This window comes from Protomyctophum parallelum (genome assembly GCF_964188405.1).
Source record: "Protomyctophum parallelum genome assembly, chromosome: 6".
NCBI classification, from domain to species: Eukaryota; Metazoa; Chordata; class Actinopteri; order Myctophiformes; family Myctophidae; genus Protomyctophum; species Protomyctophum parallelum.
Window position 1 is genome coordinate 30641513 of NC_139701.1, and position 12458 is coordinate 30653970.

Sequence of the window (12458 nt, forward strand, 5' to 3'; positions counted from 1 at the left end):
AATTCAGTGTACTATAGTGATTACAACTGTGATACAACTATGGATTATTTTGATTATTATATCTATTGCTGTTTTCGATTCATCAAAAAGACCCTATTTTATACTTCGTCATACAACAGTGTCATGCACAAATATGGCCAAAATCTAGATTGATTATTAAGCTATTCTTTTATTAAATTATCGATTATCGACTTTAAAAACAATAATCAAATAAATTAGGTTTAGTTGGATTAACTGTTGCACCCCTACAGTGTACAGCTCCTCTGCAACACCCTGATGCCTGTGGGCTTCTGGCTGTGTTGAGAATGCACAGACCCCACCACACAGTAGACTTCATGCTGAGAGCAGCTGCATTCCTGACCTGCAGTTCAAAGAGCTAAGAACACACACACTGACATAGACGCAGGCGCTCACACACACAGTATCACATACTCACACACACACGCATGCCCGCCCGCCCGTACACACACACACACACACACACACACACACACACACACACACACACACACACACACCATGCATGCCCGCCCATACACACACACACACACACACACACACACACACACACACACACACACACACACACACACACACACACACACACACACACACACACACACACACACACACACACACACACACTTATATAGACACACTCAAACAGATGTACATGCATGCACAAGTTGTGCCGTGAACATGTTCTCTCACACAAGGATAACATTTGTCCCCAACACACACACTCTTCACTCTGTAGCACACACACACACACACACACACACACACACACACACACACACACACACACACACACACACACACACACACAAAATCTGAAAGGTTATCAGCTCAACCTCTTGGAAGCAAGGTGGTCTAATAAAGTACTTCATTCATACAGTACTTATCAATAGAATAGATAAAAACAAACAAACAAACAGGTACGAGGACATTGCAAGCTGGTTGTAGGAGTGGTTGCACCACTCAAAAAGGTAATTGACTCATACATACTGTATGCACTCAGGTTTATCCACGCTATTGTAATTCCTTCTCCAAAGTTTATTTTGTATTAGTTCATAAGATATTTAGTTTGCTTGATTAGAATTCCTAAAATAAAATAAAAAAACTCTCCCGCTACTGTGAACTATATATAAAACAACCAATTAATTTGCAAGTACAAAGTACATTTCCAGTATCCCTCTGTGAGGCTTTAGGCCATGCTATTTTTTTTATCCGTTTTCATCTTTCCACAGAGCTGTGCTTAAGACCACATGGAATAGGTTTCTCTGCAATGACATCAGTCAAAGGACAAAACCTAACTTCTTCATTCTTAGCAACACTTGAACCAAACAAACTGGTCGGTAGTTATGTATGTGTGTGAGATCTTTTGCACCAAACTGTCCAAACATTCCAAATTAACCACATATAGGAAAAATAGGAATAAAACTATTGCTGTTTTTTGTCTTCTTTTTTGTTTGAAAGAAACCTCTCTGTGAAAATAGCAGATCTACCAGCTTACAACACATCATGGCACAACACGTTGACTTGTAGATCATCTATTTTCTGCAAAGCGATTTGGTGTAGAGGGAAAAAGGAGGGGACAAATGACAGACCCCTGGGGGGACTCGGTCAATGAAGTATAGGGTATCAGTGGTTAAATTGTAGCTCTGGATAGTATTAGTTTCCTCCAGTAGAATTAGAGTTGTGTCCTTGGTGGCCAGAATATCAATGTGAGCTGATGAAAAGAGAAGTAACCCAGACCTGCTGAGCAGTGCCCAAAACCTTTGAACTTCCAACACTTCAGCAGTATATCATAGAAGCAGATCTTCACATTTCAACTCACAGTGACTGACAGTGCTGTCATTTTGGAAGAGAAGCATTATTCCACATCCCCCAACCTTTGTTAATACACATCACTGGGGTCTAAAGGAAAGGACTAATTCAGCTTACAGCAGCTTAGTTTGGCCCCTGATAACCTCTTAACAAAACAAAAGGGCTATCCATGCACACTGGGACTCGTGGTGACAGATGTAGGTTAAAGTTACCTTATGTTCGAGGCTAAAAGTTCTTAGCTCAATCTCATAATTAGATAAGATAATTTGGCATTTCCAATAGATTTCTTTTTAATACCAAACACTCTTTTTCTAAACCCCCATAAAGTCCAAAACATGTCACACAAAGGGAATAGAGTGGATGAGCATGCATAAAGTTAGGGGCAAAGTGAGTTTAACGTTGTTTAATGTTGTTTAATGTCGTTTAATGCAATCAGATAGGACTTTTGTTTGGATGTATGGGTATGTACGCATATCCTCTATATAGCAAATACACACATTTTCTGTAAAGAGAAAGGTGTTTGAAACATGCAGAATGTGACAAAAGCACAGAACTGAGATATGTGTGACTTTGAAGCTGTTCCTTGAATACTTCATTTATAAACGGCTGTCGGCTGCCCACACCAAGCACTATGCCTCTAACTACAACTATAAGTGATGAATGAGAGTTGTATTTACAGTGCTTATGCACTGTAAATAGTTCAGACCTTCGTAAGATAATGATGTTGAATCAGTCGCAGTCACTACCGCTTTACACAGAGCCAACTCGATTAGAGAGGAAGAAAGGTGGCTGTATATTACAACCCTGACGCTATCTTCATGCAGCCCTGTGTGATGTGTCTGTGGTAGGTGTTAAAAAGGAGGTCACGGAGGATCATATAACCTTTTGACAAGTTGCTCAACAACAACAGGCTCTGCCTGTTATTATTGGGTCAACAAAGTCAGAGGAAGGTTGGATTAGAGTGGAAAATGAGACAGGAACAGAGAGAGAGAAAGAGCCCTGCCATGCGCTCGATGTGTCGGCCTGAGGCCTCCTCTTTGTCTTAATGGCAGTGTTGGGGTTAACTCCCCTGTGCTCCCATGCTGGCCTGAGGTCAGAGCTTACAGAGGGAACAAGCAGCCAGTGAGGCAGCAAGACATGCATTCTTTCTTTCTATGTGTGTGTGTGTGTGTGTGTGTGTGTGTGTGTGTGTGTGTGTGTGTGTGTGCGTGCATGTTGTGTGCGTGTGTGCGCGTGTGTGTGGGAGTAGCTGCAGCCCACTCTGTGCTCTTTGACTCCACTGGCCTTATAAGGCAGCCAGTGCCATGGCAACCAGAGGGCTTGAATAGCAGTGTCAAATCCCTGAGCTCACAGACACACGCTGTCTCTAGGCTAAAGGAGGGAGGGAATGAGGAAGAGAGAAAAAGAGAGAGAGAGAGAGAGAGAGAGAGAGAGAGAAGAGCAGAAGAGGCTATCTGGGCTGCCCCACACAGCAACGGCTGGATTTCACCAAGGTCTGTGACCATGTTTTTCCTGTGCTTGTTTGCCTAATTTATTCCTGCAGGGGCCAGGAGGAAGGCGAAAAAGGGACGGGCAGCAGAGTAAAGACTGCAATAGTACACTCTGACTCGCTTCCAGGGAATGCAGAGGCTTGGGCCTCTGGTCGTTACTGCTGGATGGACAAGCGCTGACAAAACAAGAAAAGGAGAGAGAGGTTGGGAGAGACAGTGTTTGTAAAATTTGCAGAGGAGTCACAACGTAGGGCAGAGAGAACTGCGAGACAGTTTCTCAGCTCTTTTGTTGTGTGTTTGTGTGAGTGCGCGTGTGTGTGCTCGTGCGTGTGTGTGTGTGTGTGCTAATGACCTTTGAGCCACTGAAGCCACAAAGCTCTGAGAGTTGGAAGAACTACAACAAGACATAATTTCACAACGAGCAACGGAACAAGAGGACTTGCTTGACGAACTTTGATCCTGCAATAGTTACAGAGATACTTTTTTACACATTTTTTTCACCGTGCTTTTTTACACTTTAAACCAAGCCTGGAAACAACATAAACAAACTTTCTGGATCTTTTATTTTTCAGTGTCTTACAAGGTGCTGAGAGGTGTTGCTGAACCAAAGCCATTCAGAGTATAACGGTGTACGCTGTGAGGGAGAGCATGCGTTATATTAATTTCAGAATACCAAAGAGAAAAGCAGATTTTTGCCCAAAATCTTTTGTAAACAGCGTGCGCTCATAACCTCTGTTCCTGTAACAGCCTCAGCAAGTCAAGAGTAAGTCTGGACTAGAATTGCCCTGTCAGATCAGCAGATAACATTTCTACACAGCAGGAACAGGTTGGACTAGTTTATAAGTTGGGTAAGAGGGCAGGGCAGTTTAACCCTGCCTGAAGGAGAGTAGCTTTCCCCCCTCCTGCTTGCCCTTTTGGGAGAAAGTAGTGTGCTGAGAGAGAGAGTGAACAGGCGTTCAAGACATTTTTCTCGTTTTCACAAGGGGCTCCGTTTTACTCCTGTTCACTGCGCTTATTGGTAGATGGTGTTTTTCTTCCTTGGGAGAGACAAAGTGAGTGCAAGAGCGAAAGAGAGAGAGAAAGAGAGACACATAGTGCGAGTGTAATTTATTGTTTCCTGTGAAAGGGCATGCTGCGCCCTTTTCTCCTGCCTGAACTCTGAACCGCTCGTTGTGTCTGAAGTTTTTCTCTCAGACCTAAGGAGCCATTGACTGAAGGTCACAGCAGAAAACACAGGGGTGGAAATAGAAGAGAAGAGAGCAAAAGGCTGAAGAAGAGAGCAGTTGTCGAGAAGGACCTGCAGGTCATCACAAGTTTCACAACCAAGGGGAGAGAGGTCAACACAGCTTCTGGAACTTTTTTTCTTTTATAATCACGCGTGTATTGTTTTTCATCTTCATTTGATTTTCAGTCTGGAAACATTCCATTCTGGTATGATATGAAAAAAATGAACTTTTTTTATACGTTGTGTTGAAGAACAGTGTTGTAGGGCACTTCAAAGGGAGGGGTGGACATAAGAGCGTCCGTGTATGTATGTTTCACTTACTCGGCCGTGTGTCTCAGATAATATGGCCATGGTGAGCGGGGGCTGGGGTAACCCCAACGGGGACACTAATGGACTTGGGGACAAGGCTTACCTGAGGAGGGACGAGGAGGAGGGCTCTCCCCAGGCCGGAAGCAGCGACGTGGACGTAGGGGATGATGACAAGGCCTGTGTGGTGGACTGTGTGGTGTGTGGGGACAAGTCCAGTGGCAAGCACTACGGCGTGTTCACCTGTGAAGGCTGCAAGAGCTTTTTCAAGCGGAGCATCAGACGAAACCTCAATTACTCCTGCAGGTAAAGGAGATTCAACCAGGACATTAATGATAATGTTCATTGTTATTTTGTTTGTACAGTATAATGTCTCATGGTTAGGCTTTCAGGTTTCAAGTCGACAAATCATTTTTCAAATTGCAAGTGATTCACAATGTCACACAAACAAATGTCTTTATTTTGAATCCACTGTATTATCCAAAATATACATTGTTAGTGTTTCATGATTCACGAGGGTGCTGTCACTCCTCAATGGCCTCATTTCAACCTTGGGTCTGTTTCAGTAAGAACTAACAACCTCATAAACGACAAACAGAAAGACCTGAAGGTCTTTAGTCTTTAGTCTTTAGTGTCTTTTAGTTTACCTTGGAAGGTCAAATTCAGATTCAATCTGAATTCCTAATTCATTTCTTGACAGATTGAACAAAATGTTCTTTTCTGGCGTACACAACCAACCTAAATGCCATTTTCTTTTCAAAGTAGTGTGGTTAAGTGGAATGTTTCATTTACGGTTGTCAGTTGTGTGGCTGAAAAGGCCCCCTCTAACATATTAGCCAACCTCCTCTTCTGGAGAAGTCAACAAGGGTGTGTGGGAGCTGATGATTTACAAAGGTCATGGCTGTGATAGTTTTTCAAGCACACCAGCTCACACAGTTCAATCATCATAGGGGTCACCGACAGAGAGGGGGAGATGGGGGGATTTAGCAAAGCAAAGCAATGTTTTTGTTTTCTTTCATTATAGGACACTTTTACATTTAAAGCACATTCAATGTAACAGTAATCTTTTTAATGCCTTTAAATGAAATCGAATGAATGCTTCTCGTAGGCAATATCTCAAGCTTTTGAATTTTATTTGCTTTCCTCATGCAGATCAAACCGAGAATGTCAAATAGACCAGCATCACCGCAACCAATGCCAATACTGCCGCCTGAAGAAATGCTTCCGTGTTGGCATGCGCAAAGAAGGTATCAAGCTATCATACTGTAGCTTTATTGGCTATGCAGGGTCAGACAGGGTCAGCCAAAATGAGTAGGATGAGGTGACAAATGCAGTGTTCTACTAGTATCTGTGCTTCATCACAGAAGCTCTGTGTATGTTATATCACACACACACACACACACACACACACACACACACACACACACACACACACACACACACACACGTTGATTCAGTCCAAATGTGCTTATTCTGATAGAAACAGACCTGACATTTCCCAATGATCAAACCAAAATATTTATACTGTCGACGAAAGCACACTCCCACTCAAATCCATGCAGCTGTTATTGTGCTTTATATTCAAGGGCAACATGATTACAGCATTAATAAGTGTAAAACAAGTGCATACATTTACGGTGTCTTTATCATTCGCTGTGCTCCATCTGTTCCTGTGTCTTCGTCCTCTCATAGACATGCATGGGCTTGGATTATTTTCAAAACATCAGAAGATTTAGTTTTTCACCCATACAACTCAGCTCACAACACCTCACGTTGCGTGTTGTTGTGAGCTTGTAGATCTGCTATCCTATTTTCACAATATCTGTCAAACTTGTCAGGATGGGGGTTCAAGGTTGGAGAGAGATGGGGAGTGACATGTGGCAAAGGCCTTCGGGCTCGGGAGTCGAACCCGCGTCACGCCGTCCAGCTGGCTTGAGAGCCTATAGGTTGAGCTAACGGCCCGGCCGGGGTCCCCAGTTCTAATATGATTATTTTGGGGGCGTCGCAGCCTGAAAGGTTTGAGAACCACTGCTGCCCTACATCACAGTGCCACATAGCATTTCCCCCATAGTTGAACAGTAAACCACCACGAAAAAAGACTGGCAAAAGTAATCAGCAGATGACACAGCACACGGTTTCGCACAAGAACCTTCCCTTCGGTGCATCCCTAAAATATGGAGATACAAGGTTTCTGTCTGACAGCAACGATAAAAGTTGGGAGCCCCCGAGCTTCTAATCCAGATATTTCAGACATTGGGTCTTATCTTGGCATAGTCCTTAACCCATTTAGACCTGAGGACAATTCTACAAATGCCTTCTAAATCCTGTTCTAAATCCATGTTTCTATGTCAGTGGTTCTCAAACAGAATTATGTATTTGGCCGCTGACCCCCATGTCAAAATATGTAGTTCCAGGGACACGCCAGAAGCAAAGATTTGAGTTAAAAAACGTTCGCTGTGAAAGAATATATATTCAAAGATCTGTGCCACATTTTCGTGATTTTTCAAAAATAGCAGATTTACAAGCTCGTGGCTTGTAGATCTGCAATCAAATCAAATCAAATCATCGCTATGGGGTGACATATGTCACCCCATAGCGATGATTTGATTGGCTGAAGATAAAAGTGAGGGCCGAAAACGGCGAAAAGTGAAGACGATTGGCCGGAATTACATTTGTGATGATATGAGCACAGAATGTGACGTATGATGATGTATGATGATAAGAGCGCCCCTCACTATACACATGTGATTTTTTTTAAAGTTATACAGTTAATGTAGGCTATACTGCTTGGCCTCAACAGCTAGAATAACGACGATGTTGATATGATCTATTTTCAAACTCTGGGCCTGTGCCAAGAAAACTTGCATTTTCACTAATTTCCCTTCAGATTCTTTGGAAGGTTGGCTTCCTTGAACTGTGACATAGGGCTACTACTAGCGGCTAGTATGTCGTAGTAATTAGCCTATTAATAGCCTAATCATTGGGAGCAAAAGGCTGATTTCCAAAATAAATTACCGGTATATAGGCTAACACAAATCTATTACCCTGTCTTTAAGGCTGCAGATTGAGGCTTTAACATAATGCAACACACTGAACACAGAAGTCCTTGTACTGTAGGTGATGTGAAGTAGCACTAGCAGTGCTGCAAGTGTTACCACCTTGATTCAAACCCAGGTCTCATATGGTAAACCAAATATTTACCATTAAACCAAAGGGGAAACTCCCATTGGCAAAGAGGTATTAGGCCTCTGGGCAAAAGGCAGGGCTAATTACTCTTATCCTACTTTGATCTCCTTCCATTGGGAAACCTGATCCAGATTGTAACCCCCAGGTCTACCACATAGGAAACAAAACATACATGCCTTCGGCCCGGTGGACAACAATCTAGTATAATGCTCAGTCAAAGGGATATCATTCCTGGACAATATTTGGCTTCTGGGCTATAGGCAAGGCTTCTCTGCTATAAGCATTGAAAGGGTGGGCTGTCTACAATGGTTATTATATCTCTATATATACAGTATATTTATATTGTTATATCTCTTCTCTTCTAATTAATCTACAGCTGTACAGCGTGGGCGCATCCCTCCATCTCACTCAGGTATCAGTCCCACCTCCCTGGTAGGTGGTGGGGGTGGTGTTGGAGGGCCAGTGCATATTGGGGGTGACTATTTCAATGGTCAGCCGGTTTCAGAGCTCATCTCCCAGCTGCTTCGTGCTGAGCCCTACCCCAGCAGCCGATATGGAGCCCCGTATGGCCAGGGACAGATGCAAGGCTCATCCAGTGGTGGCTCGGTGATGGGCATCGACAACATCTGCGAGCTGGCAGCTCGGCTCCTCTTCAGCACAATCGAGTGGGCCAGGAATATCCCCTACTTCCCAGAACTGCCTGTGTCAGAGCAGGTCAGTCAATACAAGCAGTGGTTTGTCAACCTCATGCAGCATATTTTACATTTTGCGTGCTAGCTGGCATCAAAGGACAAGCTCTGTAATCACATTGCTCCAAACCTGGCCCTGTCCACAGGTGGCACTGCTACGGCTGAGCTGGAGTGAACTGTTCATCCTCAACGCAGCCCAGTCTGCCCTGCCGCTCCACATGGCTCCATTGCTGGCGGCGGCTGGCTTCCATTCCTCGCCCATGTCTGCAGAGCGTGTGGTATCCTTCATGGACCAGATCAGGGTGTTCCAGGATCAGGTGGACAAACTCTCCAGGCTGCAGGTGGACTCGGCAGAGTACAGCTGCCTCAAAGCCATCGCACTCTTTTCACCTGGTGAGTTTGACAAACTGAATCTACACCTTCTCACCTGGTTAATTACACCAAGACAGCTAATTTATAGGCCCTATGGCCTAGACATGTAGTGCTGCTGTAAATCAAGCCATTGCAAACTCACAGCTAAAAGGAAAACGTCTATATATGCTCCGTGGAGTGCATATCTCTGCCAGGCCAGATGGCCTACCCAAGGCTGTATAATTATGGGTTGCATGAGCTCAGCTGTCCAGGAAGGGATTGAAGCTGCAGGAGGAAATAATAGGTATAGTATTGTGGCATACCAATCTGAGGGTTCATGAAATTAAATAGTTTTGAACCACAAGTTTAAAATGCGTCGCTTAACATGTCATAATGTTCTCCTTCTTTTCACAGACGCATGTGGTCTGACTGATCCAGCCCATGTGGAGTCTCTCCAGGAGAAGGCACAGGTGGCTCTGACGGAGTACGAGAGGTTGCAGTACCCCAACCAGCCTCAGAGATTTGGCCGTCTGTTATTGCGCCTCCCAGCCCTGCGGGCTGTGCCAGCCAACCTCATCTCCCAGCTTTTCTTCATGCGGCTGGTGGGCAAAACACCCATCGAGACGCTGATCCGAGACATGCAGCTATCAGGGAGCTCTATCAGCTGGCCCTATGTGCCGGGACAGTAGATTGAGATGGAATTAGATCAGACAGGGAGGACCTACAGCTCGCGACAATTAGATTAAAATAAAACTAATTAAAAGCATGAATGCAAAGAAAAGGAGGGCAATTTTTGTAATGGTACTCTTGTGAGCATAGGAGGACAATTATTTTCTGACGTTGTTCAATGTTGAGGTTCCTGAGGAAATTCAGTTTTAATAGGTGAAGGGCCCACGTGTCTCATTAAATTTTTCCCCTGGTGAACGAAATGTAACCAAACAAGGAAACGAGTGAAACCAAATGATGATGCCATGTCTTTGAAGCATGTTTGCAGCACTTCTCCTTTTTGTCTGACCTACATCTGATCTCTCTGTCTCAAGTTGGGCTTTGAAATACAGACTCTTAACATGAGCCCATGTGCCTATACTACCTCTTCCCATATCACCTTTTATGTGTGATTCAGTTTGAGTTCAGGCTCTGTGTGTACTCTCTGCTTAAATAAATGAACCTGATGTTGCTGATAATGGCAGTGCTAACCCCAATAGCCCACAGTAACATCTCCAGAACAGTTTGCTTGTCACAACTGTGGATTTTAGCTGGACTGACTTACCACTGATATAACTTTCAAAGTCAACCCGTGTATCATTGTGCAGACATACATGGAGATGCGAATCATGTTGCACTTATGCTAAACAGTCATGGACATTCTATATTATACTGTGTATAATATACTATACGGTTCTGGATGCTAGCTATTACTGTGCAAATAAATAGGCAGAGGGGAAGTGGAGGTGATTGTATAATACATGACCTCTAACACACATCCTGGTTCCTCAGACAGTCACACCCCTGTCTTATATTATTACCTCATGTTTTATATATTGGAGACAAAGATTGTATAAGTATTCATGTGTTTAGTAGTAGAAGTTTCTTGTGAAAGGGATCAAGACATCACCGAACTCAACAGCCATATATTTTACCAGAACTTGGCAGAAATACATGGTTTAATAATGAAATGGTTAAAAAAAAATAGTAGTATACTTGAGTGCTGCGTAATTTAACACCAAAAGGTTGGGACATCAATCACAGAGCAGCACAAACAAAGCAAAAATAAGTTGTTATTCAGTAAATATTCGTTTTCTTATCTGCTAACTAAAAATGTCTTTTGTCTATGTGAGGGAGAGGTTTTTTTTTTGCGCTCACCTCTGTGGTCCCTTAAAAAAGTAAACTAATGGATGTGGGCTATTTTGGCAATTATTATGATTATGCAAGGTACTAAACGCTTTGACATTATGGTTATTCTGTTTGCTGGTGGTACTGTGATAAAAGGTTACGAGTGCTATTGCCATGGACTCTTGCCAAATTACTTGAAAGTGTAAGAGTGTGTGGAGCTGAAAATATATATGGTTTAAAAAAACTTTTATTTTCCCTGTCATGATATTCTCTTATGAAAACCACTGACCACATTGTACGTAAAAAGGTTCATATAGCCATCCTTGAAGCAGGCACCTTTTTTGCTGGAATGAATATACTGTTTAAATTTGAGTTGATATAGCAAACATTTGCATGAATTAATAATATTTCAACATGTGAAAACGATTAGTTTTGCTAACTGATTGATATTTGTCAAGAGGAAATTTAGTAACAACTGTGTCACATTAGCATTTTATGTCTATCTTTACCCAATAGTCCTTTTGCAAGATTGCTTAAGAGCAACTACCCTGACTTTGGTGTTTCCCAATCACAGCCACACAAAAAAAAAGAAAAGGTTAAAGCCATTTTACTCACAGGAGCAGTGAATGCCAGCTTGCATCGTGTTTGTATGGGTCAGCATCGCCTAAGACTGTAGACAAGAACAAGCAGTTTGGATTAAGGCATTAAGCCTAACTTATAATCGTATAATAGCTGATGTACAAACTCAAATGTGATGCTTGCCTTGTAGATGTGATATTTTCTTTTAGCAAGCTACTGTACACTGTCATACTATGGTAGCATACATGAATTAAGCATACTAGCCTGGTAAACCATCCCAGTCACATGAATTCACATTTTCATGCAGAAGACACATGAAAATGTGAATTCACGCAACTGGGATGGTTATGCCAGAAATACATGGTTTAATAACGAAATAGTTAAAAGATAGTATTGCGTAAGTACCTGAGTGCTGCGTGAAGAGAACACCTAAAGGTTGGGACATCATTCACAGAGCAGCAGAAACTTCCAAAAAGAAAAGTATGCAAGTGTCCCTCCCCTTTCCCCCAAACATTTGTTTCATAATATTATTCAGTAATAATTAGTTTTCTTTAAAAAGCAAACTATAAATGGATGTGGGCTATTTTAGCAATTATGATTATGCAAGGAAGGAACTAAATGCTTTTACATTATGGTTATTCTGTTTTGTTGGTACTGTGATAAAAGGTTACGCGTGCTATTGCCATGGACTCTTGCCGAAAGTGTAAGAGTGTGTGGAGCTGAAAATATATGAGTTAAAAAAACCATTTATGTATGTCATGACATTGTGTTATGGAAACCACGTAAAAAAGGTTCATGGTTATAATTGAATCAGGCACCTTTTTTATCTAGTGATTTAACTGTTTTACATTTGAAAGAATCATTTTTCTATCACCATGTCAAACAAAAATGTAGAAAGGAATAAAAGTATAAACACATTTCCATGGTTGGTGTGAATATGCATGCTTTTGAATTGATATAGGCTAGCAC

The 12458-nt window shown here is 42.5% G+C and overlaps 1 protein-coding gene and 1 long non-coding RNA gene across 2 annotated transcripts in view; one reads left to right on the forward strand and one right to left on the reverse strand.

Annotated features, from left to right (window-relative positions):
- LOC310860748 overlaps positions 1-12458 on the reverse strand; it is a 28963-nt gene that overhangs the window by 15585 nt on the left and 920 nt on the right. Inside the window, exons 2-3 of the long non-coding RNA XR_014569421.1 lie at positions 11526-11580; positions 4958-5151 (exon numbers count right to left, since the gene is read on the reverse strand). This is a non-coding gene — a long non-coding RNA (uncharacterized lncRNA). The remainder of the gene's footprint in view (positions 1-4957; positions 5152-11525; positions 11581-12458) is intronic.
- nr2f6b (nuclear receptor subfamily 2, group F, member 6b) lies at positions 3206-12364 on the forward strand. Its single transcript, XM_083767880.1, has 5 exons — positions 3206-5157; positions 6004-6098; positions 8414-8751; positions 8873-9119; positions 9492-12364. The coding sequence occupies exons 1-5, from the start codon at positions 4850-4852 to the stop codon at positions 9764-9766; spliced, it is 1263 nt and encodes a 420-aa protein (XP_083624006.1). The 5' UTR covers positions 3206-4849; the 3' UTR covers positions 9767-12364.